The sequence below is a fragment of the Rhinopithecus roxellana genome, chromosome 19, assembly GCF_007565055.1.
Source record: "Rhinopithecus roxellana isolate Shanxi Qingling chromosome 19, ASM756505v1, whole genome shotgun sequence".
Lineage (NCBI taxonomy): Eukaryota > Metazoa > Chordata > Mammalia > Primates > Cercopithecidae > Rhinopithecus > Rhinopithecus roxellana.
The window spans coordinates 32,970,399-32,998,386 of NC_044567.1; the positions used below are offsets into that span (position 1 = coordinate 32,970,399).

Genomic DNA, 27,988 nt, shown 5'->3' on the forward strand with positions numbered 1-27,988 from the left:
ATGTTTCCGATATCATTTGTTCAGACACTGCTCCGAGGCCCTAGATTATTGTTCTGGTTTTGTAATGTGCCATTATTTTTTTAGTTATCTTAAAGTGTACTTCGAAACTTAAAAAGTTTCCATTTAAATAAATACATTGTAATCTAACACTCTGTTTGGGATTGATACCGTAGACGTGCCTTATGAGTTGGGTTATTATATGTGTTAGTCTCTCAGAGGCAATCCCAGTTTATGCTGACTGGCTGATGTAATTATTAATAGTGCCCATTTGCAACCTCAAAAATATCTCAATGTGGATGATAAATTATAGGGTCACTTACAAGTGAGCGAAACATACAGTTTGGTGATGCAGTGGTTAAATGTCTATTTTAAGGAATTGGAGACATGGGATTCATTATTTTCTTTTTTAACAGTGTTAATTGCTGTACTAGAGAGGACAGTGTGATGTCGAGCCAGGTGTGCCTGGCCATGCTTCCAGCTTTGAGGGACGGTGCCTGGCCAGGAGCCTGTGAGGTGGCCTGCTGTGCCCAGTGGGGATGATGGCTATGACATGAGCCAGTCAGAGTCCCTCTTTTGAGAATGTGAAGTGGAAGTGTAACAAGAACGAGGCATTGAATAGTGGGAACAGAAGCTCCAAGTCACGAGGCCTGGAGGAGCAGGGACCTGTGAGGCCGTGGGTGGGTGGAAGGAATGATGGGGCCTGGGAGGCAGGGGCTGTGGGGAGTGGAGAGGGGGACCTGGCTGGCAGCCTGTCAGAAGATAGTAGCTCCAGGCCTGGTATAGTGGCTCACGCCTGTAATCCCAGCACTTTGGTAGGCTGAGGAGGGTAGATCATTTGAGTTTAGGAGTTTGAGACCAGCCTGGCTAACATGGTGAAACCCCGTCACTACTAAAAATACAAAAATTAGCTGAGCATGGTGGCAGGCGCCTATAATCCCAGCCACTCGGGAGGCTGAGGCAGGAGAATCGCTTGAACCCCAGAGGCAGAGGTTACAGTGAGCCGAGATCGCGCCGCTGCACTTCAGCCTGGGCGACAGAGCGAGACTTGGTCTCAAAAAAAAAAAAAAAAAAAAAAGATAGCAGTTCCATTCTTTCATTTGCCGGGCCGGAAAGCTTGGAATCACCCTTGACTTCTCTTTTTTACATCTCACATGGACTCCATTGGCACATCCTTGGCTGTACCCTGAAAGTAAATATGGCAAGAATATGGCCACTTTTATCAAGTAAGCCGCCAACCCATCTCACCTAGATGACTATAGCAGCCCCCAGCTGCTATAGTCTCCAGCTCCTGTGCTGGCTGTCTCCAGTCTGTTCTTCCCCATAGCCAGAGTGGTCTTGTTACAAAGGAAGCCACAAAATGCTGTGTTGCTCCGAACCCTGGCAGCAGCTATGCATCTCACCCAGAATGGAAACCAGAGTCCTTAAAATAGCTGCCAAGGCCCCATGCAGTTCGCCCACCACCCTCCTCACCTCTGCGACCGTATCTTCCACTCCTCCCTACACTGTTCTTCCTGCTCCGGCCACCGTAGCCTCCTGGCCCTTCTCAGGAGAGGCCTTCCCTGACTGCACCTCCACTTCCCCCACTCCGCAGCACTTACTACCGTCTGACATACTGCATATTTTATTTACTTGTTTCCCTGCCTTTCCCATCTCGATAGAGTGGAGACACCATGAGGGCAGGCATTTTTGTCTCTTGGGTCCTCTGATGTCTCACTAGTGGCTGGCACTTAGTGTGCTCAGTGAATGTTGAATGAAACAGATAAATGATACAAGTAGCTTTGTAAAAACTTTTTAAAAACAAGTGACAGGTTATGACAAAATATTCGTAACATTTAATACAAAGGATTTGTAATCTACAAATGATTTAAAAAATGATAAGCAATAGAAAAGTGGGCAAAGACTTTGAAAAAGCAATTCACGAAAGAGGAAATACCTCAAACTTATGAAAAAGGTAATCAGCATCATCAGTAAAATCAGGTTAGTGCAAGTGACCACCACCAACGAGAAACCGTTTTCCCACTGTCTGCCTGGCAGGAGTTAGGCTTGGTCCCATCAGGGACATGGCAAAAGCACTTTGGCAGCATCTGTGAAAGCTTTAAGTACTCAGGCCTCATGACCAGCTTTTCTGCTGGTCTATTTGGGTGTCTATTCCAGAGAAACACTATACCATTTGACGGTAGGGAGAAAATAGAAGTGACCTGTCCTCTTATACGTTGGGATCACTGGCTGTGAATCAGACCTGATGCCAGCAGATAGAAATGCTGTTTGGGAATCAATAAACATAGGTTTTGCGATGGTGCAGGGTGGGACTTAAAACTGTGATTTTGACATACTAAACCAAAAGGTGACACGTTGGGTTTATATTAGTTGCCGCTACAAAACAAAGTGGTTTTTTTTTTTTTTTTTTAATACATGCGTATGTATTTATTCAACTGTTACTAGGCAGGAAAGAAGAGAATGTGATGAAGTCTCTGCCCTGGAGTCAGGTCAGCACCTGTGGTCACCTTCAGAGTCTGACTGGAGACAGTGCCCTGTTGTCTTGCTATAGATGTGTGTGTTTCCAGCTCTCCTATGAGAACTGACCAAAGTCTAGCACTTCCTGCAAAGCTGCTGCACAAGTTTGCATTTCCAACCAAAACTAATAGGGAGGGGTTTGGGAGTCCAGCAGAGAGCAGGGTGTGGAGGGTGGGCTCTGCAGCCCAGTCTCGTGCTTTGGCAAGCTGTGTAACCTCCCTGGGTGCTAGCATCCTCATCTGTGATCTGGGGATGGCGAGAACACGCACGCCATGGGATGTTTTCAGGATTAGGTAAGTCACATCAAGCTAGGCACAGAGTAAGCACGCGATAAATGTTACCTCCTGTGACGATGCGGTGGGAAGCTATATCTGGAGCCAGCAGTTCTTCTTGTGAGAAGTTTTTTCTATGGAGATCATTAGAAAGATGTGCCAAGGCCGGGCGCGGTGGCTCAGGCCTGTAATCCCAGCACTGTGGGAGGCCGAGGCGGGCGGATCACGAGGTCAGGAGATCGAGACCATCCTGGCTAACACAGTGAAACCCTGTCTCTATTAAAAATACAAAAAAAAAACTAGCCGGGCGAGGTGGCGGGCGCCTGTAATCCCAGCACTCTGGGAGGCTGAGACGGGCGGATCACGAGGTCAGGAGATCGAGACCATCCTGGCTAACACAGTGAAACCCCGTCTCTACTAAAAATACAAAAAAAAACCTAGCCGGGCGAGGTGGCGGGCGCCTGTAATCCCAGCACTCTGGGAGGCCGAGACGGGCGGATCACGAGGTCAGGAGATCGAGACCATCCTGGCTAACACAGTGAAACCCCGTCTCTACTAAAAATACAAAAAAAAAAACTAGCCGGGCGAGGTGGCGGGCGCCTGTAATCCCAGCACTCTGGGAGGCCGAGACGGGCGGATCATGAGGTCAGGAGATCGAGACCATCCTGGCTAACACAGTGAAACCCCGTCTCTACTAAAAATACAAAAAACTAGCCGGGTGAGGTGGCGGGCGCCTGTAGTTCCAGGTACTCGGGAGGCTGAGGCAGGAGAATGGCGTAAAACCCGGGAGGCGGAGCTTGCAGTGAGCTGAGATCCGGCCACTGCACTCCAGCCCGGGCGACAGAGCGAGACTCCGTCTCAACAAAAAAAAAAAAAAAAAAAAAAAAAGATGTGCCAAAACGTGTGCACACGTGTATTGAGATGCATAGAAAAATTGGTATCACTTAGAAGTCTTAACAATATGGGGCTGGTTAAACATTATGTCTAGACTGAGAAGAATAAATGTGATAGATGTCCATTTACAGGCGTGAAAAAATGTTTGTTATAAGTAAAAGTTGGTGGCTATAAAACAACATAAAATATCGTGTGTGTGTGTGTCTATAAAAGAGAGAGAGAATATATATAATACTTACCACAAAAGTCTGGAAAATGTCTACCAAAATGTCATCAATGGTTATCTCTTGGTGATAGGATTAAGGTGTTTTTTTTTTCCTTGTTACTATTTTCTAATTTTCAGCAATGAATATGTGTCATGAACATAGTAGGACTATGCAGGAAAGAATCTTTGGGTGCGGCGTATTACAAATCATAATGGGGATAAAACTGAACTTAGATTGGGAGTTTGGCCCTTGGATTTTTTTTTTTTTTTTTTTTTTTTTTTTTTTTTTGCCTCTAATATCTGCTATCTGCTTTTAGGCTGTGACCTCATAACTTGCTGTAATGATTACGATCTCTTAGTCACTGTCTTGGGAAATGGGCTATTATCTCATTGTAAGGGGACCAGGGATTTTAATGATTCCATTTTAAGAAAGTGTAGTCGGCTTTCCATGGGCTCCCCATCCATGGATTTAACCTATTGTGGATGGAAAATATTTGGAAAATAAAAAAAGGTCACACCTGTACTGAACACATACAGACTTTTTTCTTTTCATTTTCTCTAAACAATATAGCGTAACAACTGTTTACATAGCAGTTACATTATATTTGGTATTAGAAGTAATCTAGAGATGATTTAAAGCATATGGGTAGATGTATGTAGCTTATGTGCAAATAATTAAGGACTCAAGCATCCGTGGGTTTTGGTGTCTACGGGGGTTCCTGGCACCAGTCCCCCTTGGATACCAAGGGACAACGATACTGGAAAGTGAAGAGAAAAACAGTGGCGAGCCCTGGCTATGACTTTGGTTGGGTTTGAGAAAAAACTAGAAGTGTGGCTACTAAACTGGTTTGACTCCAGTGTAAGATTGCTTTCAGGGAAGCAGATGGTTAACACACTCGGAAGGTGCTTGAGCTTGACTTCAGGAACTGGGTGGTGGCACTGACTGGGAGTGCCGCTTCTTTGGAGGCTGGAGGCTGATTGGCCCAGGCGTGCAGCCAGCCATTGCCTGTGTTCAGGAAGCAACTCTGAGCTGTCCTAGTGGCTGGGCAGCTTCACAGGTATCCCCGGCCCCTCCCAGTCAGACCCCACAGGAAAACTTGGCTCTCAGTAAGTTACCGCTCTCCTTAAAGGACAGAACAGACTTTTCGTGTCCAGCTGTAAGGAAACAAGATGGTCCTTAAAACCGAAGAAGAGGATGGTGAGTCACAGCTGCCGCCCCCAGCCGGGACTGCGCGGCTTGGGGTATATGGAGTGGAGTTTTCCGTATCTCTTTTGATTGGTATGTGAAATCCTATGAGGATAGTTTACTGAGCCTTTTGGGGAGGAGTTAAGGACCAACCTAGACTCTGGTTTTTATCTTACTGTTTTCAGGAGAAAGACTGTAGCCTCTTAGTAGTTAGGAAGCTGAGGCTCTCTTGGGGATGTGTGTGTGTGTGTGTGTGTGTGTGAGAGAGAGAGAGAGAGAGAGAAAGGTAACTCAGTGTTTTTAAACCAAAGAGGTTCCCCTCCAATCTTTGCTTCCGTTAGAGTTCTGCGTTGGGTGTTTCTTGGTAGATTCCACTTCATACTTGTTGACTGTATCTACTTCCTGTATCGAAATAACAGTTCGTCAGAACTTCTGGGAATTCCACAAATATCTAGAAAGAATCTGATGCTAAAAAGTAGAGACATTAGATCAGATTGAAAGAACCAGTGAGATTCGGGATAAATAATACTTGTTTTAGTAAATAAAATGTGTCTAAGGGAAAAGACAATTAATGTGGTCTTCTCCCTTTGGTTGTTAGGTGAGGACTGTTTGAAGCCTGGGAGGACAGGATCTGTAGAACTTCTTTCATCTGCCCCACACCCGTACTGTAAACAGTGGAGCTATGAGTAATGGGATGACGAGTTGTGGCTTCTAAATCCCAAGAGATTCTGCTGAAGAGCTGTGTCTTAAAGCCCTGGGTCAGCACAGGAGTTGTGTTTGTGGACGTGTGTGTGTTTTATTGTATTTTATTGTGCCACCGTTATCAGATGGCGATGTTGTAATGCTGTAAGACAAAATAGTAAAATGTGTACTGCTTTGTAGCTGGTAATGTATGATATATTTAAGTTCGGAATAAATATTTGGCTGTGTTTCAAAGTGGATTTTGTGAAAGTTGTAATAAAATTTGGGGATCCTCTTTAGGTTTTTCCCACTCTGGTTCACTATAAAGCACATATTTTAAAGCCCCACCTCTAAGTGCAAATGATCCTGAACAGTGTCCATGGGCGACACTGAAAGCTGCAGCACGTGTGGGGGACGCTAGGAGGGAAGCACACACAAGTGTCCATAACGATACTTCTGTATCTGAAGAGGGGACAGTAGTGAGGGGCAGTGCCAGGCCAGGACTGAACTGCCTGATTGGTGCTTTTGTAACTGAAAGGTGAGTCCACACTAGCCAAGGTCTAGTTCCAAAGGGAACACTTTTGAGAGTGGAAGAGGACACTAGTGACTATGCTGGGACAGCGGGAGTGAGCAGGGCCTGGCCGTGGTCCCTCATGCTTACTTGCTGCTGGTTCCTCTGGGTGAGCCTAGCTTCAGACCCGCTGGAGGTGCAGTGTAATAGTCACTTTTTATCCTGGAGGCTTTAAAAGTCAACATAAACTACCCTATTCAACAGTGGGAGTGAGGGGGGTGGGGCATGGAGTTAGGGACCAGGAGCTTAGAGGTCAAATTACTGAACAGCTTTGCTTTGACCAAGTAACCTTAAAGAACTGGTGCTTCTCCGCTTCCCTCACCCCCTCCCATGGCGTTTCCTTGTGTTGTCACCTGGGACTGAAGGCAGCATTGCCCTTTCAACCACTGCTAAAATAGATGCCCTTAGACATTGCCATGAGAGACAGAGTGGCATTTAGGTAGGTGTAAAAGGAGGGGAACAAATGGAGTTTCCTCTGGCAGGTCCCTGAGATCCCAGGGGAGGGCAGAAGTTAAGAGTTGGTTATGCTTTCCATAGAGCTGCATTTAACTAGACTTAATGCCCTAAAGAACACGCCTAAGAAAGGGTATGTGGGGGTTTTTGAAAATATTCTTTAAAGAAGTCGGACTCTTTTGCTATATTAACCTCAAACCCACAATTTTTAGGTTAAAAATATGCTTTCTGGCTGGGTGCAATGGCTCACGCCAGTAATCCCAGCACTTTGGGAGGCCAAGGCAGGCGGATCACCTGAGGTCAGGAGTTCGAGACCAACTTAGCCAACATGGTGAAACTCTGTCTCTACTAAAACTACAAAAATTAGCCCAGTGTGGTGACAGGAGCCTGTAATCCCAGCTACTTGGAGGCTGAGGCAGGAGAATAGCTTGAACGCGGGAGGCCGAGGTTACAGTGAGCTAAAATCATACCACTGCACTCCAGCCTGGGTGACAGAGTGAGACTTTGTCTCCAAAAAAAAAAAAATGCTTTCTGCCTTTCTTACCTGGTACACTGGTACATACATCAGTTTTCATTCTGTATATGTGTGTTAGTGAGGATTAACCAGTGTAATTAATTGGGCACTATTTTCTTAACTACCATAAATTATTATTATTTTTAACTATTTAATCTTGTTAATGGCTAGTTCCCCTTGATTTGCCTTTTCTTTTGAGACAAGAGTCTCGCTCCGTGGCCCAGGCTGGAGTGCAGTGGTGCAATCTTGGTTCACTGCAACCTCTGCCTCCCAGGTTCAAGCGATTCTCCTGCCTCAGCCTCCTGAGTAGCTGGGACTGCATGTGCACGCCACCACACCTGGCTAATTTTTGTATTTTTTGTAGAGACGAGGTTTTGCCATGTTGGCCAGGCTCGTCCTGAACTCCTGACCTCATGTGATCCACCCACCTCGGCCTCCCAAAGTGCTGGGATTATAGGCGTGAGCCACTGTGCCCAGCCTTGATTTGCCTTTGAACCCTCTCTTTGGTATCTCTTTGGGATAGAATCCAAAATCTTTGGTGTGGGACCTGAGGCCCTTCATAGGCAGACACTAAGCCCCTTTCCGGGTGCCAGTTCAGGCCTGCTGTGTCCTGGGCCCTGCCCTGTGGTGTGCCCATTGTTGCTGGCCTCCGTCACTCCCGTACGCTTTATCTTGCTTGGTATATACCATTCTCTCTTCTTTTCCTTCTGGGGAATCCATTGGTCCTTCAAGTTCTGGCTCACAGGCTGGCCCCTCTGAAGCCTCTTGGCGTCACCTGGAATTCTGTGAGTACTTGCCGCACTTGGCCGCTGTGGCGGGGTGTGCTGCTGCTATGGGCTTACATGCCTCTCCCCGCTGGCCTTCACTTTCTGTGCAGGCCAGGGACTGGAGCTGTTGAAATCCCAGCTCCAAGCACAGGCTGCGGCTATGGCAGACGCTCAGTGAACGCTGAGCTGAAGTGAATCTGTGTATTTCAGCAGGAGAAAAACGAGAGCTGAGGATGCAGCCAGTGACCCGAGTGTGAATTGGGCTCTGTAAGTAGTGTACCTGAGGTAGATTGTTTGTACTCAGTGAGTCTTTATCTTACCTGTAAACTGATGAGAACAGTGTATAGTTCATTGTCAGGAAATAAGCAGAGTTACAGTTGAACTTTGTTGAAAAGTTAAAAAAAGTGGAAATGAGAAAATGTTTTAAGCTGTAAGATAGCATGTGCATATAAACTAGTATTATTTGTAGAAAAATATGCCAAATAGAATAAAGTATAGGCTTCCTCAGCGGGACACTGGATTTTCAGATTGCATCTAAAATGTTGTCCTTGGTGAACTTTCCACGTTATCCTTTTTTTTTTTTTAAGATGGAGTCTTACTCTGTTGCCAGGCTGGAGTGCAGTGGTGTGATCTTGGTTCACTGCAACCTCTGCCTCCCAGGTTCAAGCGATTCTCCTGCTTCAGCCTCCCGAGTAGCTGGGACTACAGGAACATGCCACCACGTCCGGCTAACTTTTGTGTTTTTAGTAGAGACAGGGTTTCACCATGTTGGCCAGGATGGCCTCTATCTCTTGACCTCATGATCCACCTGCCTCGGCCTCCCAAAGTGCTGGGATTACAGGCGTTAGCCACCACGCCCAGCAGTTATCCCATGTTTTAATGTGTGCCATGCGATTGTGGTAGTCTCTAGTTGGACAGATTGCTTAGGTTGAGGTGTTTGCAGGAAGAGCTGAGGTGCTGTAACTATCAATTCATATCCCCCCAGATATTTCTCACTCCCTTCCTTATGGATTTTGTATTTTGCCGAATCAAAAATGGTTACATCTTTATTTTTGAGCAGGAGCATGTTTGGCATTGTACAGAGCATACATCGTAACAAGAAACCTGTATCACCATCTGCTGTGACAAGTTTTGAAGAGGATTCACTCTGGTTTGAATTTTATAGGCTTTCCTGTTGAGTACACCGGAGATGAATGCTCACGGTATTATACAGAGGATTAGAACTGCCCTTTCTTCTTAATGAAGGTGAATAGAAACAAGAGCTTGGATTCTGCCCCTTTGAAGAAAGCTGACCCTTACCCATTGTCTGAGTCTTTCTGTAGCCTCTCAAGTTCTCTCTTCATTATGGAATATGAAGGCACAGGACTGGCTGTGGGGGGTCAAGACCCAAAGTCTGATTAGACAGGAGGGAATGTGGAAGGCAGCAGGTGGAATTTTCTAAGAAGTCAGTATCGGTGGAGAGAAAAGGCAGGTATCGTAGGTCTTGGGAGGCACAGGTCTGGGCATGAAGTGCCTTTATCAGCCTGCAGTGTGGTCAGCTGAAGGGAGGACAGAGTCAGGGGCCGTAGATGCAGATAGGAGGCAGAGTTGGAGCAGGAGTGGCCCTAGGAAACAGGAGAGATTCCCATTTTCATCCACCCCTCCCTGTGCTTCAGGAGGGTTCGCAGGAATATGTGTGTGGCTGCAGGCTGACAGAACCTGCAAGCAGTTTACTGCTGGTTAAATCAGAGATGGAGGGCTAGACCTTCTGGAAATTTTTAGTAGTATCCATCTATCATTTTTCCCTTGGATTTTGACAGTCCTGCAAAGGCAGCTTTACTGAATTTATAGTGTTCTTGTCTCTGCCTTTCTGTTTTCAGCCCAGCTAAGATTTCCTTTTTAGAAAAGGACTCTTTAAAACTGCCACCATCTTCTCCTGTTTACCTTCTGAAGAACTTCAACTTACGGGGAATTCCTGTGGGTTTTGTGTTACATCTGGAGCCATTAAGTAATTAACTGGGACAGAGTCACTAACAGTTGTGTAATCACAGACTCTTAAAGCTGTGAGGTGCCTTAGAAGTTATCTAGTCTAGCCCTGGTCAGTTCAGTAAATGAAAGCCATTGCTGTGGCTCCTGGGAAGGACTCTGAAAACTGAGCCCAAATCAGCGAGGATTTTAAGTTTTAACAGCCACTTTTGAGTTACGAGGATCTCATGCCTTCATATATTCCTAGTTACCTTTTTGTTTTTCTCCTGACTGCGCGATGTGTTTGATTCTGTAGACCTAGGTAATACACGAGGGGAAAAATGGAGATAGAAAAGTCAGATTCTGCTGTCCTGTAGATCAACTGGTATGTGAGGACTCGCCCAGACACATTCATTTCTTCCTTAAGAAAATAATTTTGTGCCGAGCGCAGTGGCTCACACCTGTAATCCTAGCACTTTGGGAGGCCGAGGCGAGCGGATCACGAGGTCAGGAGATCGAGACCTTCCTGGCTAACATGGTGAAACTCGTCTCTACTAAAAATACAAAAAATAAGCCGGGCGTGGTGGCGGCGCCTGTAGTCCCAGCTACTCGGGGGGCTGAGGCAGAGAATCACTTAAACCCGGGAGGTGGAGCTTGCAGTGAGCCGAGGTCATGCCACTGCAGCCTGGGCGACGGAGCGAGACCCCATCCCAAAAAAAAAAACAAAAAAACAACAAAAAAAGAAAATAATTTTGTAACTTGTATCATGTTCTTCCTTCCTCTACAGAAGAATCATGGAAGCTCAACTTCTGACCTAAAAAAAGATGCAGTGAATTTCTTTTTTTGAGTCAGTAACTGTTTTTTTTTTTTGAGATGGAGTCTCGCTCTGTCGCTCAGGCTGGAGTGCAGTGGCGCGATCTTGGCTCACTGAAAGCTCCGCCTCCCGGGTTCACGCAATTCTCCTGCCTCAGCCTCCAGAATAGCTGGGACTACAGGCGCCCACTGCCACACCCAGCTAATTTTTTTTTTTTTTGGGGGGGGGATTTTTAGTAGAGACGAGGTTTCACTGTGTTAGCCAGGATGGTCTTGATCTCCTGACCACGTGATCCGCCCGCCTCGGCCTCCCAAAGTGCTGGGATTCCAGGCCTGAGCCACCGCGCCCGGCCTAGTCAGTGACTATTGACGCCTTTCCTTCTGGTGTCTAAAGCCTCTTTCCCTTTGTATTTTCTGTGAAGAGTCAGGATTCTGAGTCACAGAATTCAGATGAGAGACCACAGATGAAATCACAACAGAATGGGTGTAGTTACGACAGGCACCTCATGGGCATTAGAACAGAATCCAAGGATGTTTCTTCTATGATAGAAATATTGGGCCAGTCTGAGCAAAGGGTAAGTGGCTGGGGGCATTTCTGTATTTTCTTTGAACAAAAACTTCAACATCAAATTTTGGGTTAGTTGTGGATCCAGATATACAGATAGGCAGAAAAGGAAGAGTCCAAGCCTCCCCCACTCTCCTTCCACAGTCCTTGCTTTGAAAGGTGATTCCTGCTAGCAGTTTCAGGAACGTCCTTCTCAGAAGCTCCCTGTGTGTTTAGCAAGCATAGGTGTTACTTGTGAGAAGGTGTTCTGTGCTATCCTGTTTCACCAGCAGTGTCTTAGAGATCTTTTCATATTAGCATTTACAAATCACCTCATTCTTTTAAATTACCAAATAGTGCTTAGGTAGTTTAAAATTGTTGGAATTTGGGGCGCATATCCATTCTTAAATGGAATTTAAGAATCGGATTCCTAAGTTTGATTCCAATCAAATCGAAAGGTATGTGCTCTTTATGTTTTGCTCGTGCCAAAGGTTGTACCAGTTTACACTCTCCCAGCAGCACAGGAGACTACCTGTGTAGCCCACTCCCCTGACAGTATTTTGTGTCATCTGGCATTCTGATTCCTGCCAAACTAATGGAAAATGGTATGTTGTTCATGTTTTAATTTGCATTAAACACATAGTGACTGTGAGTATCTTTTTCTGTGTGACCATTTGTATTTCTCTTTTTGTAATCTGCCTTTTATATCCTTTGCTCATTGTATTCATCTTTGTTTTACTGATTTTTATGCTGCTTTCTTTGTGACTTAAAGAAGTTAACCCTAGCCAGGTGTGGTGGCACACGCCTCTAGTCCCAGCTATTCTGGAGGCTGAGATGGGAGTACCGCTTGAGGCCAGGAGTCTGAGGCTGCAGTGAGCTATGATCACACCACTGCACTCCAGCCTGGGTACAGAGTGAGACCTTCTCTCTAAAAATAATAAGTTAATTAATTTTTTAAAAAGATATTAACCCTTTGTCGTATGTTTTGTGAATTTATCGTCCTAGTTGTTACGTTTTGGCTTATGGGATATTATTTTTCACTCAGAAGGTTTTCATGGTCGTGTCGCAAATGAACAGACTCGCCAATGTTATGACTGTATTAATCCATGCTCTATTCTAGAATTACTCAGATTTTATTTTACATTAACATCTTTGATTAAGCTAGAATTCATCTCAGCTTGTGGCTAGCTGGCTATTTATTTGCCCAGCACCCTTGACTGAATAATCCTGTTTTCTTTACCGATTCAGAGTGCTGCCTGTGTGTTTCAGTATTGCTTAAGTTTGTTTTCTGGTCTTTTCCTTCTGTTGCAGCTTCAGTTACCGAAGCCTCACGTGCTTTAATCTCTGGTAGCTACACCCTCACATTACCCTTTCTCCCCTTCGTGTTTTTCTGACTGTTCTCATATATATGTTTTCCCATGTGAAGTTTAATATCCTTTTTATTATACTTCTGTAAACATCATGTTGGTAATGTAAATAATTTTTTTTGAGACGGAGTTTCACTGTCGTTGCCCAGGCTGGAGTGCAATGGCACGGTCTTGGCTCACTGCAACCTCTGCGTCCTGGGTTCAAGTGATTCTTCTGCCTCAGCCTCCCAAGTAGCTGGGATTACAGACATGGGCCACCACACCCGGCTAATTTTGTATTTTTAGTAGAGATGGGGTTTCACCATGTTGGTCAGGCTGGTCTTGAACTCCTGACCTCAGGTGATCTGCCCACCTCGACCTCCCAAAGTGCTGGAATTACAGGCATGAGCCACCACGCCTGGCGTAAATAATATTTTTAAACATCGTGGTATATGTACGAGAACTTTCATTATTGGGGTCTTTCTACCTTTGCTCAGGTCCCCTTTGTTTTCCATGTTTCTTTTTCCTGTCTAGGGAGGCTGGCCCTACTGCAGGAGCCAGCCTGGCTTGGGGAGGATTTACCAGTGTTTGGGGTAAAATAGAGTTTGTCCAGAGAAACCAACTATATCGTGCCACCTAGAGGTGGGCATCCGTTTGTCATGGAGGGAGGCCATAGGACACCTTCATGATATCAGGAACTCACTGCTCTCTTCACGGGTCAGCATCTCTTGAGCTAGTTCTGGAGCAGGTGTGCTGACCTGGATCTCAAAGGTGCAGAGCTTGGTCTGCCTTCTGCTCCTCCTCATTGCTCTCCTTGGCTGCCCCTGCTACAGGTCTCCTCTTTCTTCCTCCTAAAGTTCTGCCCACTGCATGGGCAAGAGATAGGAGACGGTCCAAGAGCAGCCTTATGACAGCAGCCAAGACAGAGAAGAAGCCTGCCCTCCTAGCACACCGAGTTGGCACCGGAAGAATGCACTGGCCAGGAGGCTTGGGTCGGCCGTGCCTGTACCAGCCTCGCCCTGCTGGTAGGTGGAGGCAGGGGGCTAGTACCGCGGGCCTGCCCGTGACTTGGAAGGCTGGTGCCCTCATCAGCTCCTTCTTATACTTCTCCCAAACTTTTGCAAACCCGGACTCTGGGAAACTCTGGTAAGGGTGATGTCTGGAACAGGGAGCCAGTTTGTTTCTATTTGGAGGTGAAGGTAGAAATGACCTCCCTCTCAAGAGATCTTCAAGCCCTTCTCAGAGCAGGAACAGATGCCAGTTTTTGCTTCTTTGAACAAGAGTTTTATGCTCTTAGCATAAATGTAGCGTTTACTAAAGAATAATGAGGCATTTTTAAGTATAGGGAGTGGAATAGAGTTTAAAGAAAAAAATCAAATAACTCCAGGCCTCTGTTTTCATGGGACACAGAAGGAGGGGAGATTGAGAATCCTGACTCGCCTGAAAGCTTTATGCTTATCATGTCTGTGGTGCTTGGAGCCTGTGGCCCAGGTGATTTGGGGTTTGGGGACGCCTCATGGGCAGAGAGGACCTTTGAGCAGCATTGTGAATTCGTGGGTTTGGGATGCTGATGAAACTGTTGAGATTTGAATGTATTCCTCGTGCCTCATTTTCCGCTTTAGAAATAAAGCAATTGGTGCACATTTCCCTTGCACACTTGTCAGAGGGTCACTTTCTGGTTCCAGCTGTCCTTGCACCTGAGACACAGAACTGGAAAGAGGATGGGAAGTCAGTAGCGGTTTGGGGAGTTAGTGCTGGATAAGGATGGTAGTTGAAGCTGTGAGCTGGAGTAGGGTGAGAAAACACTTATTTCTTTGCTACCACTTCTAAATGGAAGTGCTGACCGCGGTGCAGTGAAGACTACTACTGCGAAGCTTCCAGTTCCTTTTCTTTCTCATGGCGCCTAGCTGCCGCTTCTTGCTCTTCCAGAAGAATTTCTTTCTTTATCTCTTGTCCCAACTCAACAGCAGAATAGAATCCAACTGTCTCAGTGTCAAATTCAAAGGCACCACAGTCTGCCTGGAGCTTGCTTTTCCAGACTCTGTCCCTTGTGCCGCCCTTTCCACCTCTGTCTGGACTGCCCTCTCCCAGGCTCTCGCGTGGAGCCGTCTTGGACTAACCTGGGCCCTGCTCTTCTCTGACCCCCACTCTGCATAGCACCTTGCAGACAGCATTTATTTGGCATTTATGGGCTGCCCGTTTCTTTTTTCTTTAAAAAGAATAGTAACACATGAGCTCTTTGAGGGCCGAAACCATGTCTTTCCAGCATTGTGTCTTCCACAGTAACTGACAGGGGGCCTCGTTTCCATGCAGTGAACTTTTTAAAAAATTGTTGAATTATGAGTCTGAGAAATTATTTTTTAAAGCGTTCATTTTCTCTGTTGGGATTCCTGAGATTCCTGCTGTGGCCAGTCGTTTCCTGTGATTCTCTCTGATGGCTGTGGTTTCATAAGCTGGATTGTGCAGAATATATATTGTGGCATCTGTTTTCTTCAGATATGAGGAGGGCCACACTGCAGACTTCTTGGTTGCAGCTTTTTTTGTAACTTCTTTGTCGGCTGACATCCTTTTCTCATGTTGTCTGTGCCTAGAATTAACTGAAAGTGCAGGTTTTTGCCACCTGCAGTCTCTGGCCTAGGTCAAGCTAAAGCCTTTGCCTAGGTTCACACACTGCAGGTAAACCCCGGCTGTGATCCACTCTGTCGGTGTAGTGGAAGCTGGCCGTGTTAAAGGGAGAGCCATAGTGAGCCTGGCACATGATGACTGAGCCTTCTGTAGAGAGTGACGGGTCAGAACTCACCTGCTGGGCTCTTTCAGTCCCCGAAGAGAGTGTGTATGTGTGTATGTGTGTATGTGTATCTGTGTAAAAACCAGTGATGTCACCTCAAAATAAGACAGCCCTTAGGACTATGAAAAGTGCTATGAGAATATTTACAGTACAAGATATTACTGAAAAGCAAGAGCTTAATTCCACATACATGTGAAATCCCTGGGAAACATGGTGGTAGATAACCAGCGTGGATAGTCCAGGCTGTCTTCTCTGAGTGTGTTTGTGTCATGTAATTTATCACCTGGTTATTTACCAAGTGATAAAGAAGGTCATCAGGTGATGGTTAATACGTGTGAACTGAGCAGGGAGCATGGCTGGAGGAATCGGAGTTCTCCCTGTAGGAGGTAAGACTCGATGGATGGCAAGGATGAGCTTCTGAACAAGAAGAAAGAAGCAAAGAGACATAACTGAGCACTCTGGTGGATCCAGGGAAAGTGGAGTCTTCCTCAGACCAGGAGGAGAGGTGGGATGGCTTACTAGACAGCGAGCAGGAGGAAGACAGGGGCCCAGGGACGTGTTGCACTGGGACTCTCAATCTACATTTTGTAGAACGGAGAATTTTAGAATTTGTTTTTCATGAACTTAGTATGATTGTTTTAAATGAGTACTACTCTCTTGATGCTAAAAGGAAATTGTCCACACTATGGCTGTTTCTTAAAAGACAGGCTGCAACGCAGAGCCAGGGTATTTGGGTCAGGCCTGGTGGCACTGCCTGGTGATGAGGACGTCTGTCCGCATTCCCCAGCCAGCCCAACCCCCATGGCATGGCAGTGGAGGCAGGGCTTGCGGAGGGGTGGGTGCCTTCCAAGGTGATTTCCTAATGGCAGGAGACTGGAAAGGAGGGAGGGTATGGGAGTGTTTTTAGGATTCCCACCCCCTCTTCCATTGTTTATCTAGAGCAGTGGTTCTTAACCAGTTCAGTTTTGCCCCACGGGGGACATTCAGCAGTGCCTGGAGACCTTTTTGGTTGTCACACCTGGTTGTGGGGAAGCAGGATGGGGGTGCTGCTGGCACCTAGTGGGTAGAGGCCAGGGACACAGCTAAGCACCCTGCAATGCACAGGGAAGCCCTGCCACAAAGAGTGACCTGCTTCCTATGCCAGTAATGCCCAGACTGAAGAAGCCCGCTCTAGCACAGTGATTTCCCTTTTACTTTCTCTCCTTGGTTATTTTAGAGTTGTTTAAAAAATACTTGCTCCCTTCTTAGTCAAAAGCTGTATGGCTGTGTGTGGTCTGCAGTAACCTTGTATTCTGTATCATTTAGGGGCCTGGGTCTCTGGAGTTCATGGTTTTGGGACTGGGGTCCCAAATCTACATGTTTAACAAGTGCCCTTGGTGATTCTCATGCCCTCTGAGGTTTGAGAGCTGCTACCCTCAGGCTGTAGCCATATTTCTTGTCACCAGCCATCTTGTATTATCATCCCCAAGTTTCACTTGCCTAATATTCCAACCCGATATTAGGCAAGTGTCCTCAAAGGCGATGCAGCAGCCTCTGGTGAAGAAAGAACCATTGGTGCCTGCAAGTGTACTGGGTAGGAGGCGAGTCCTTCTTGGTAAAAAGGCTGGAGTGTCCCTCGTGGAAGTGGAGGGCATGGGATCCCTGGAGGAAGGGAGCAAAGGATACTCCTCCTGAAGCCCCTCCAGGATGGTGCTGGAGCAGTCTGGTCAGTGCCACTGTGCCTGCTGACCTGATGCGGGGCAGTGGGAAGGACTAGGCTGGTGCCTTTAGGGTGACAGAACATCCACCCCCTAATCCAGTCTCTTGTTTATCCATGCAATAAGGAGAGGGCATCTGGAGTAAGGCTGGCATTCTTGCAGTGAAAGCAGCATCGGGCTTTTGCTTCTGAGGGAGAGAGGAAAGCAAGTGCAGCCTGTGTGCAAATGCTGGCGGTGCCTCCCCTCCCCCCGGGAGGCCGGGAATGGGGGATAGTAGGAGGGGCTGGCTGTGACTGCATTCATGGAAATGAGCCTGGAGGAGTGGAGCAGCACACTCTCGGAGCGTCAGCTAGGGCTGCAGCTCTGCGCCTCCATCTCTGCGCTCCGCGCCAGCCTTCCCCACTGGGCCCGGCGTCTTTCCACCTGCAGGGCCGGTGCTCTCAGCTTTTGTTTTCTCTGGAAACCTTCTTCTCTGCCCCTGCTGTGCTCGCGCACACATGCTGTCCTTGCTCCGGTTCTCCCTGCACCTACAGCTGTGGGAGCTCCCGGCAGCCTGGGACTCTGGGGTCGCTGCACGGAGCCACTATGGCCTCTGACGCGGAGAGCTGTGACCTGCCGAGGCTTTGATGTTGCTGCCCAGGGCTGGCCAGGACACTGGGGCCGCAGGAGAGGGGACTCACCGTGGGTAAGAGGCTGGTGGATGGCGTGTGGAGCCCCGTCAGCAGATTCCCCATTATGCGTTGCTGCCTGCCTGCCTCTCCCACCCAGCAGCCAGCAGTAGGAGCTGATGTGTGCGTGGCCGTCTCTCTGCATGTCTGTCCTTTGGGTCTGCATTCTGTGCTCTTCTCTGAGGGTTTTTCCACTACACCTTTGGATAGGTATCCAGGCATTCAGTGTAGTTTCTTCTAGGCCTGAGACTTAGAAACACGCCAGTAGCCAATTTCCTTGGTCCAGCTTCCATGAGGTTTGAAATAGGGGGGCAGAAAGCAGAGGGACAGATTCAGGGTGATCTCCCCTCTATGCCTGCCGCCCATGGAGTTCCTATTTTACTCATTAAGGACTTGGGAACCTTTCCTGGGCACGAGTAGCCCTCTTCCCATCGATACACATAGAAAAGGAGTTGGAATTGTACATCGCATTTAATGCTAGGGGTCCTTTCCAGCTGTCAGACTGAGGGAGAATATTTCAATGTACAGAAAAATCCAGAGCATTACAAAGGGCTAGCAAACAAATAGATTTTAGGCACTGAGGGTAAAGTGAGAGAGAATTGACTTTCAAGCCGCTAAGCCTCTATTTTGGACACGGAAGGGGTGTGGTGGCCCAGCTGTGCAAGCTGACAGTGGTTGCAGCTGGCAGGCACGGGGAGTGGCAGCATCGCCCAGGGAACAGGAGCCTGTCCCCTTGGGAGGACGGGCGAGCAAGCTGATTTGGCTTCTTTGGAGGAAGAGGGAACTCCAGGCTTTCCCTGGGGAGTGAAGGAGCATGCTGCTTGGCTCAAGGAGGCTAGGGGTAGAAAATGGTTCTTCCTTGTGGAGCTCTGCGTGCAGTCCCTGGGATCCTTTTGAAACAGCAGTGGAGTGCCAGAAAGAAGCTGCTGGGAAACCCCAGCTATATCAGATGTTGTCACTGTGAGCTTTTAGAAAAGGTTAAGTTTCTTAAAATGGTTGTTTTCTAGTTTTTATCTTTTATTGAAAGCGGATGTTAACTTTATTTTTCTAAACCAAATTCTTAGGATAAAATTTTGTCACTTAGGTTCTGTTACTACCTTGAAATGCAAACTAAGTCTTTGAGTTCTAGGATTTATTAAATTAAATTTTTTGATAACTTTTTTGGTTTTTGAGATGGAGTTTTGCTTTTGTTGCCCAGGCTGGAGTGCAATGGCGCAATCTCGTCTCACTGTAACCTCTGCCTTCCAGGTTCAAGCGATTCTCCTGCCTCAGCCTCCCAAGTAGCTGGGATAACAGGTGTGTGCCACCACTCCCGGCTAATTTTGTCTTTTTTAAGTAGAGACCGAGTTGAAACATGTTGGTCAGGCTGGTCTCGAACTCCTTACCTCAAGTGATCCACCAGCCTCGGCCTCCCAAAGTGCTGGGATTACAGGTGTGAGCCACTGCACCCAGCCAATACCTTCCTTTTATAAGGTAGTTGAGAAGGACATTCTTATTACATAAGTGAGGAAACTGAGGCTGGAAGAGGTCATTGTTTGCTCCAGGTCACAAAGCAATAAGTAAAAGCCCAGGCAGCATCTCCTCTGAACGTGGGGAGCTGTTAGGCGAGATGTCTCCAAGACTGAGAATAGGACTGAATGAGTCTTCCCTAAAAATGCAGAATGTGGTAATAAAAATCTTTTTTTTTTTTTTTTTTTTGAGATGGAGTCTTGCTCTGTCGCCCAGGCTGGAGTGCAGTGGCATGATCTCGGCTCACTGCAGCCTTCACCTCCCGGGTTCACATCGTTCTCCTGCCTCAGCCTCCCAAGTAGCTGGGGATTACAGGTGCCGCCACCACGCCTGACTAACTTTTTATATTTTTAGTTAGAGACAGGGTTTCACTGTGTTAGTCAGGATGGTCTCGATCTCCTGACCTCGTGATCCACCCGCCTCAGCCTCCCAAAGTGCTGGGATTACAGGCATGAGCCACCACGCCTGGCCTTTAAAAATCTTTAATAGACTTAGTGGGGAAACTGGGTAGTTTTTGCATGAAAGGAATTTAAATTAGAATAGTCTAAATACTCATATCGGCAATTTGCTGGAAGGCACCTCTGCCTTTATGTTGAATACATTTCTGCTAGCTGCTTGATAATTTAACTTTGTTTGGTCCTGGGTAGCGTGTATAAATTTTATTTTTATTTATTTTTTTTGAGACGGTGTTTTGCTCTGTCACCCGAGCTGGAGTTCAGTGGCACGATCTCGGCTCACTGCAGCCTCCACCTCCCAAAGTCAAGCGATTTTCCTGCCCCAGCCTCCCGAGTAGCTGGAACTACAGGTGCATGCCACCATGCTGGCTAATTTTTGTATTTTTAGTAGAGACAGGGTGTCACCGTGTTGGCCAGGCTGGTCTCGAACTCCTGCAGCCTCAAGTGATCCAGCTGCCTTGGCCTCCCACGGTGCTAGGATTCCAGGTGTGAGCCACCACGCCCAGCTGTAAATTCTTTTAAAAATCTCTTAGGCTGCAAGTTGATGGTGAGATGTTTATTTTAAAATGCACTACACAAAAGTCAAATCATAGTTTCTTGGGAAAGGGACTAAGGTAAGCAGACAGGGAAGTTAGAATATTGCTGTGAAATTTTTGTTTATTTTATATTTTTATTTTTTTGAGAGAGGGTCTTACTCCGTCACCCAGGCTGGATGCAGTGGTGCAATCTGGGCTCACTGCAACCTCCACATTCCAGGGCTTATGCGATCCTTGCACCTCAGCCTCCTAAGTAGCTGGGACTACAAGTGCGTGCCACCATACCTGGCTAACTTTTGTATTTTTTGTAGAGACGGGGTTTTGCCATGTCACCTGGTCTCAAACTCCTGAGCTCAAGCCATGTCCCTCCCTCAGCCTCTCAAAGTGCTGGGGATGGCCAGGCACAATGGCTCACGTCTGTAATTCCAGCACTCTGGGAGGCTGAGGCAGGTTGATCACCTGAGGTCAGGAGTTTGAGACCAGCCTGACCAACATGATGAAACCACGTCTCTACTAAAAATACAAAAATTAGCTGGGTGTGGTGACGGGGACCTATAGTCCCAGCTACTGGGGAGGCTGAGGCAAGAAAATTGTATAAACCTGGGAGGCGGAGGTTGCAGTGAGCTGAGATCACGCCAGTGCACTCCAGCCTGGATGACAGAGCAAGACTCCATCTCAAAAAAAAAAAAAAAAAAAAAAATCAAACTGCTAGGGGTATTATAGGCATGAGCCACCATGCCAGGCCTTTATTTTTGATGGTGGTAAAATACATATAACAAAAAATGTACCATCTTCAGCATGTTAAGTTCAGTAGTACATTCATACGTTCACATTATTGTGCAACCCAATCTCTAGAAATTTATCATCATGCAAAACTGGAACCCAGCCTTAAACCCTCACTCTCCCATTCCCCTTCTCCCCAGCCCCTGGCAGTATCCATCCCACTGTCTGTCTCTATGGTAGTTTGACTACTCCAGGGGGCCTCTTATCAGTGGAATCCTTCAGTATTTGCCCTTTTGTGACTGGCTTAATGTCCTCCAGGTTCATCCATGTTGTAGCATACATTAGAATTTCCTTCCTTTTTAAGGTACTAAGTTTGAAAAGTGTTTCTGTGTTTCTGACTCAGTGGGTGGGAAACTTAATTGGTTTCCCAAAGTAGATAGACTGTGTGAAGGTGTGAACTCTTCAGTGTATTATTGGCAGAAAGTGTCACCTGGGCCTCCTGCTCTAGTCACTCCCCTTTGCTGCATCCATCTTTCTTCATCCCCTGATTCTAACAGTTATCCTGAGGACTGTCTCAAAATTTCAGGCTTCCAGTAAAACCCTAGTATCATTACAGCTGTTACATCCCTCTTCTGTTACATTTTACCTGAAAGATACACTGAATTTTGGTTGCATTCTTATCCCTACTTTAAAGATCTGACCCCACGTATTTGTAATGTCAGCATGGAGGTTTGTGAAAGTTGAAAATTGCTTTTCTCAGTGAGGGGAAAAAAATTCCCCTAAACCAACCCTTTCTCCACTTGTAGTAATGATCTGTAAGAACTTTATCTTTGACTGCTCGACTGTTGTTTTTCTTGTTTGCTGTCTTACCTGCAGTTGTTAGCCATGCCTCACAGCACTACCTTCTTACCCTATAGTTTTTAACTTACCAGATTTTGTATTATTGTGGGTTATTTGTGTGTCCCCATGTGATATAAAAGCTGTAGTTATTTTAAACAGTATCCTGCTCTGGAAGCAACCTCTTAGCTTGCCGTTTGCTTGGAGGCACAGATAGCCGAAGTAACTTGCCCAGGGTCATCCACCTGGTGAGTGTGGCCCCAAGCTAGGTTTAGGACCCAAGGCCACTACCCATAGAGTGGCAGTCCGCAGATCCGTCCCAGAAGTTGGGTGAGGCACCCATGCTGTGAATTCCTACAGCCTTGTGCATGAGCCCTCGTTAACACGCACACCTGAAGTCATCACCTTCTCAGTGGATGCTTCCAGGGACTACTGCTCCTGCTGGAAGGCACCAGATCTGTCTCTTCAGTGTTGTGCCCCCGCTGCCTTCCACCTAGTAGGCAAGCAGTAAGTGTAGGCTGAATGAGTCAAGGATGACATTGTTAGAAAGAAGCGAAAGAGGAAGATTAATTGGGTATACAGATAAAAGAAAGACATTTAGCATTTGTTGGGCACCAACTTGTGGTCGCTGTTTTATCTTTTCCATCACGCATTCCTAACAGCAATGCTAACAGTAGCACAACTGTGTTAACTGCAGTGCCATTTTACAGATGGACAAAACCGAGGCCCAAAGAGATTAGCAGTTTGTTGAACACTGGTATGTCTCCAAAGCCTGAGTTCTTTCCAGTATTTTGAAGTTTTTCAAATTATAAGTCACTGGAATTTTCTGGGAGACAAAATGACTTACACCCATAGGGTAGTGCAGAGGGAGGTGAACGCGCTGTTTTGTTTTGGGTCTAACTGGTAGGATTGACACAGGTATGTGGCGAGTAAGTGCTGAATACTGGAACCAGTGCTCAGGACATTTGGAGTTTCTTACCCCTCACACTGTGATCACTGTATCTTTGGAGGTTGGAGGAACAAGGTGGTTTCCCAGATGTGCGCTTTTGATCCCAAAGCCTGGTTTGTAAATAGCCAGTTGTTCTCCTCTGAGCAGGTGGCAGTTTCTGTTGAGGCTGTAGAAAAGCTGGGTGCTTTTATTTCACTACTGCTGCTGCTGTTTTAGGCAGAGCTTAAGGTTAACAGAGTCGGGGTGGGGAGAGTGTGTGTGTGTGTGTGTGTGTGTGTTCGGTGTTTATGAAACTTCCAGGCCTGTAAAGTGATGTGGCCGTGATTAGCAGGAGGGCACCTGTTGGCAGCAGGCCAGCTGGAGGGGATGAAAGGGAAATGGCAATGACCTCCTTGGCCTGGGGGCAGCTCTGACTAAGGTAGTTATCTTTTGTATAGTTACCTTCTCTGCAAATGAGGGCTCACTGCTTAATTACTTTATAAAATGTTTCCCTGCATTGTTGGTTCAGATATGGACCTTTTTATCCATTGAAAGGCAGAGGGTATAAGAAGGATGGTGGTTAATAATTATGGTGGAAAAAAATAAGGCAAGTGAAGTATTTTAAAACTAGGCAGAGGTATCTGGTGGTAGCTGGATGACCTCAAAGAGAGATGTCTCGGTCCTAAAGCATGCCTTGGACACGTTCATTTGACGGTACCCACGGGGATTTAGGACAGTGTGGTCCTGGCAGCTGCTATGTGTCTGCCAAGCAGAACTTGCTGTCAGAGAGCTGCGTTTTCCATGGAACTTCGTGGCGTATCCCCAGGCATCTGCCTGTGGCCGGTGGAGCACGAGTTGCAGGGTTTTAGACTAAAGCCCGCCATGTGCTCATGTATCGTCCTCTGGCTTGGAAAGAGGGCTCTGTCCCTTTAAGACAGTCCTCCTTTGTATGCGCTGGCTGGAACCCATTTCAGCTCTGGGTTTCTGCCGACTGTTAAAATCTGCAAAGCAACATTTAAATAAATAAATAAATGAAAGCTTCCCTTGTGTGGCTTTCCTATTCACAGCCAAGCACAATAGCGCCTTGTTGTTTTTGTCACTTTAATCCCCTTCATTAAATTGGAACCCTTGAAGGAATGGTGATGGGGCTGCTGCTGGACCGTCCCCCTGACTGCCAGCGGACACCTTGCGGATTAACCTTTGTGGGCATGGATTCTGGGTGCCCCTCTGGCGATGGGCGAGGAGGGCGAGCGAGCGGGTGGTGTGTCAGGGCAGCACCCCCTCTGGTTTGTCTCCATTGTGCTCAGGCTGCTGGCAGGGACAACCTGCTGCCCTCCCCAGTGGCCGTTCTTTTAAAGAGCAAGGGGTTCAGGCGCCTCCCTGGCACATAAGCATGGCTGCAGCACGTGGCAGTTGGGGGAGGGAGGAGCTGTTTGTTGTGCTGCCATCTGGCCCATCTGAGCCGTTCTTTTGCAGTTTAACCCTAATGGCTACACAGGAGAGAAGCGGCATGAATACACGGGTTTCCCAGGGTGCGGACGGTGCTTTCGCAGAAACTCCCGGGTGTGAGGTAGACATGGGTATTTCTGACCACCACCTTTCTTGTTCCAGCTGTGGCCTTCACAGCATCCTGAAGACACCAGCCCAGATTGTAGGAATCAGTCACACCTCCAGCTCTCCAGCAGTAGTGTTGATTCTTTATGCTGCTGAATGAAATCAAGCTTTTTGTCTTTGGATGTTTTTTCTCTCTGGGGCAGCATGAGAATGAAGGGTTGAATTAAAGATTTGATGTTGCATTGTTAAGTTTGTGCAGAGGAAAACACTTTTATTAAAATGTTAGATTTTGCCTCATCTCAGAATAAAATTCCACTAGAAAAATGAGGTCTAGATCAGCTTTTTAAAGTAAAGTTCTTAAATGATTTGTTGAGCCAGAAGGGAAGCAGCATTATGATTTAAAGTTAGTAAGTATGGAATGGAGAAGGAATTTAGCAGTCATGTGGCAAATGTCAGGAGATTGGATCAAAATAAATGTAGATAAATGTCTTATTTATTCTAGCTACAAATTGGCCAGAAGCGTTTTCTGTCTGACTCTAAGCACACAGAAGGGCTATCTTTTCTAGTGACTGTAGTTGAACATTTTTAGTCTTTTGTTTTCAAATTGTCATAGTACGTATGTGTATGTATTTTAAAGCAAGTATTCAGGGGCTTCTATGTTCTGTCTCTGTATTCCCAGACCCACTCCCCAAAGCAACCACTCTTCATGCACTTTTTTCTGCTTTTAGGTCTTCTGGTGGGTGCTGCAAATTCTTAAATTGGTGATTATTTTGTCAAAATCAAAGATTATCTCCTGCCTTCCACCTATGATGGATGAGGATGCAGTTCACACCATTCTCTTCCTTCCCTCTGTCACTGTCCAGTTTCGGTAGTTTATCACAATTATACTCCTGGGTTTTTACCGCTGGCATGTTTACAGTGTGGGTTTCTTGTTCATGATCCTTGTCCATGCCTCTGGTCACCAGTGTTGTAGGAGGAAGCTGTGGGGACCATTTGGGACCCTGCCGCTGTCTCCACGTCGCTTCCCTCAAACACTGGTCAGCTCTTCCTTCACCTCCGAAACAGATAAGCTTTGCTTCTCCTTCTCCAGCCCGAGTTGGTCTTTCCTGCTTTGTCTACAGGGTGATTCTGAAAGTTCACCACCAGCAATCAGCACCATGACAGGAATGTAGATACCACCCACCCTAGAGCCAGGTGCACACTCAAAGGGAGTTGTTCCTAGCACCCCTGATGGCCCAGAGGACACCACTCAGGGGCTTGTTTCATTTCTTCTGTGATTTCCTGTAGTTTAGTTTTTCCTGTTTCCCAGTCCTTTTTATTCTCTTGAGGGGAAACCGAATGATGCCTGTTGATACCACACAGTTCTCAGCTGCTTTCTCCTTCATTCTCTGGTTTCGAGTCTGATTTCATTCTCTGTGAGGGCATTCCTCTGGCAGCCCCTTGGCTTCCTGCTCTGGCCTGGTCTGATGGCTGTGTGTCCATCACAGGTGATGGCCCTTGCTGTCCTCAGGCTCCTGAGTCAGTCCCGTTCCTTGAACCACATCTTGCTCCTGAAGTAGCTTCTTCAGAAGGGGTGCACAGGAGGCAAACTTTCTGATCCTTATGTATCTGAAATGAGTCTGTTTTACCCTCCTACTTGACTGAGAATTTGGGGTTCAGATAATTTTCATTTAGAATTTTGAAAGCTCCACTACACTGTCTTTAGTGTGAGGACTCTTATTCTGACACCAGCGAGATCTTCGCTCGTGGGTGGTCTGATTAATCACTCTCCTTAACCCCCATGGAGGTTTTAGGATCGTCTTTATTCCTGGAACTTCTGAATTTTTCCTATGAGTATTTCTCTGTGGGATTTAAAAATATTTTTATTCGACCGAGTTGATTTTTTTGCTTATATTTCCAGGTTTGCTTGTATTTTCAAGCCTCTTTGTTCTACAAGAATGCCCCAACTTTATCTTTAATCCTTTGTTGACTTTTTTGATGTGGGGGACAAAAGTAGGTTTGATTTGCAAGGCTGTGTTCTTTTCCTGTAATTGTCCCTTTTCCAGAGTCCTCTGTTCTTTTAAAGGTTTTTGTTTCTTTCTTTCTTTTTTCCCGTAATGATCTCTGTTTGCTCTAGGGTGAGCTTTCTGTTCCCTGTCTTGTCCTTCCTCACTCCTGGCGTAGGTGTGGTTATCTCTGTAAGTGTAAGAGTGAAGCAGCAGATGTGTTCAGCGGAAGCTCTGTGCATGGCTGGGCCTTGTGGGCAGAGAGGCTTGGCTTCAGGGCGAGTGGGCAAGAGCCTGCTTGGGGGTAGGGTCCTCTTAGGTCTCCGCTGTCCACGTATGGAGGCTTTACCCTAGACACCAGCTCCACGCTTGTCTGCTCATGAGAAAGTCAGCTGTGTTCGCACACGCGTGCACGCGTGTGTGTGTGAAATCCCTAGTGTGCTAGGCCCTGTGCTGGGTGCCACAAACAACAGTATACAAGGCATGCAGTGTCCCTGCCTTTGTGGAGTTTTTATTCTAGAAGATATTAGCACTTAGCACTGTTTCTTTCCTTTCTCTGTTCTGGAAATTTGTTGAAATCTCTTCTGATGGCCCTTCTCTATGTACTCTTTGATATTGTAGGTTTATGGATTTTTTTATTCCTTTACTTTTTTTTTTTTTAATTTTTTTATTTTTTTGAGATGGAGTCCTGCTCTGTTGCCCAGGCTGGAGTGCAGTGTTGCCATCTTGGCTCACTGCAACCTCCACCTCCCGAGTTCAAGCAATTCTTCTGCCTCAGCCTCCCAAGTAGCTGGGATTACAGGTACGCACCACCATGCCCAGCTAATTTTTGTATTTTTAGTAGAGACGGGATTTCACCTTGTTGGTCAGGCTGGTCTCGAACTCCTGACCTCAGGTGATCCACCCTTCTCAGCCTCCTAAAGTGCTCGGATTACAAGCGTGGGCCACCACGCCTGGCCTATTCCTTTACTATTTTAAAATCTCTTGGAAGGCAGAGGACTAGAAGGGCTTTTTGCATTTATAATACAGAAGCTAGATTGTGTTCTTCCGGAAAACTTGTCGTGTGTGAATATTAAACCCAGAAAGGTTGAGTGCTCAGATTCTGAAAAGAAAGCACCGATTAAGAGTTTCCAGTTTAGAATGATAAAAGTTGTCTTCTCAGGGTATATAGCAGTCCTGAGAGAGGAATTTTTTTATACAATTGCCCTGTTTTTCATCAGCCTCATTATATGGACCTTGGATTTAGTCTTCCTTCTATTGAGTAGAGATATATTGATGATCTGGTTAAGCCAGCTCTGTAGCTTCAAAATCAAATCCCAATTATTGAGCCTCTTGTGGAGCAGCTGTTTTTAAAAAATGAATGTTGCCTTAATTTCAAAACCATGTTATATTGGAATGAATATGTATCTTCTAGAACCTGAGGAAATTAATTTCTTAAAGGGGTCTTCTACTTGGACTGGAAATTTTTCTGGTCTGTGAAGCACAGAACAATTGAAATGAACTGCTTTAAGCATGCTTTTCTCTAGAATGGTGTACGTATCCGTAGAGTTGATGTTGTTTTTCAAAAACGGCTTTTGCCTTAACCAGAGCTCACTTATTTGTCT

The 27,988-nt window shown here is 46.4% G+C and overlaps 1 protein-coding gene across 4 annotated transcripts in view; it reads left to right on the top strand.

Annotated features, from left to right (window-relative positions):
* Positions 1-27,988, top strand: part of CYTH1 (cytohesin 1) — a 109,856-nt gene that overhangs the window by 42,343 nt on the left and 39,525 nt on the right. Inside the window, exon 1 of one of the 4 annotated variants that reach the window (XM_010381930.2) lies at positions 4,815-5,083. The exons of 1 other annotated variant lie outside the window; for it this stretch is intronic. In XM_010381930.2, the coding sequence (XP_010380232.1) occupies positions 5,056-5,083 (28 nt within the window). In that variant the 5' untranslated portion in view covers positions 4,815-5,055. Of the gene's footprint in view, positions 1-4,814; positions 5,165-13,434; positions 13,730-27,988 lie in introns of those variants that run through there. 2 more of the 4 variants (XM_030922523.1, XM_030922522.1) reach the window with 2 other exon arrangements.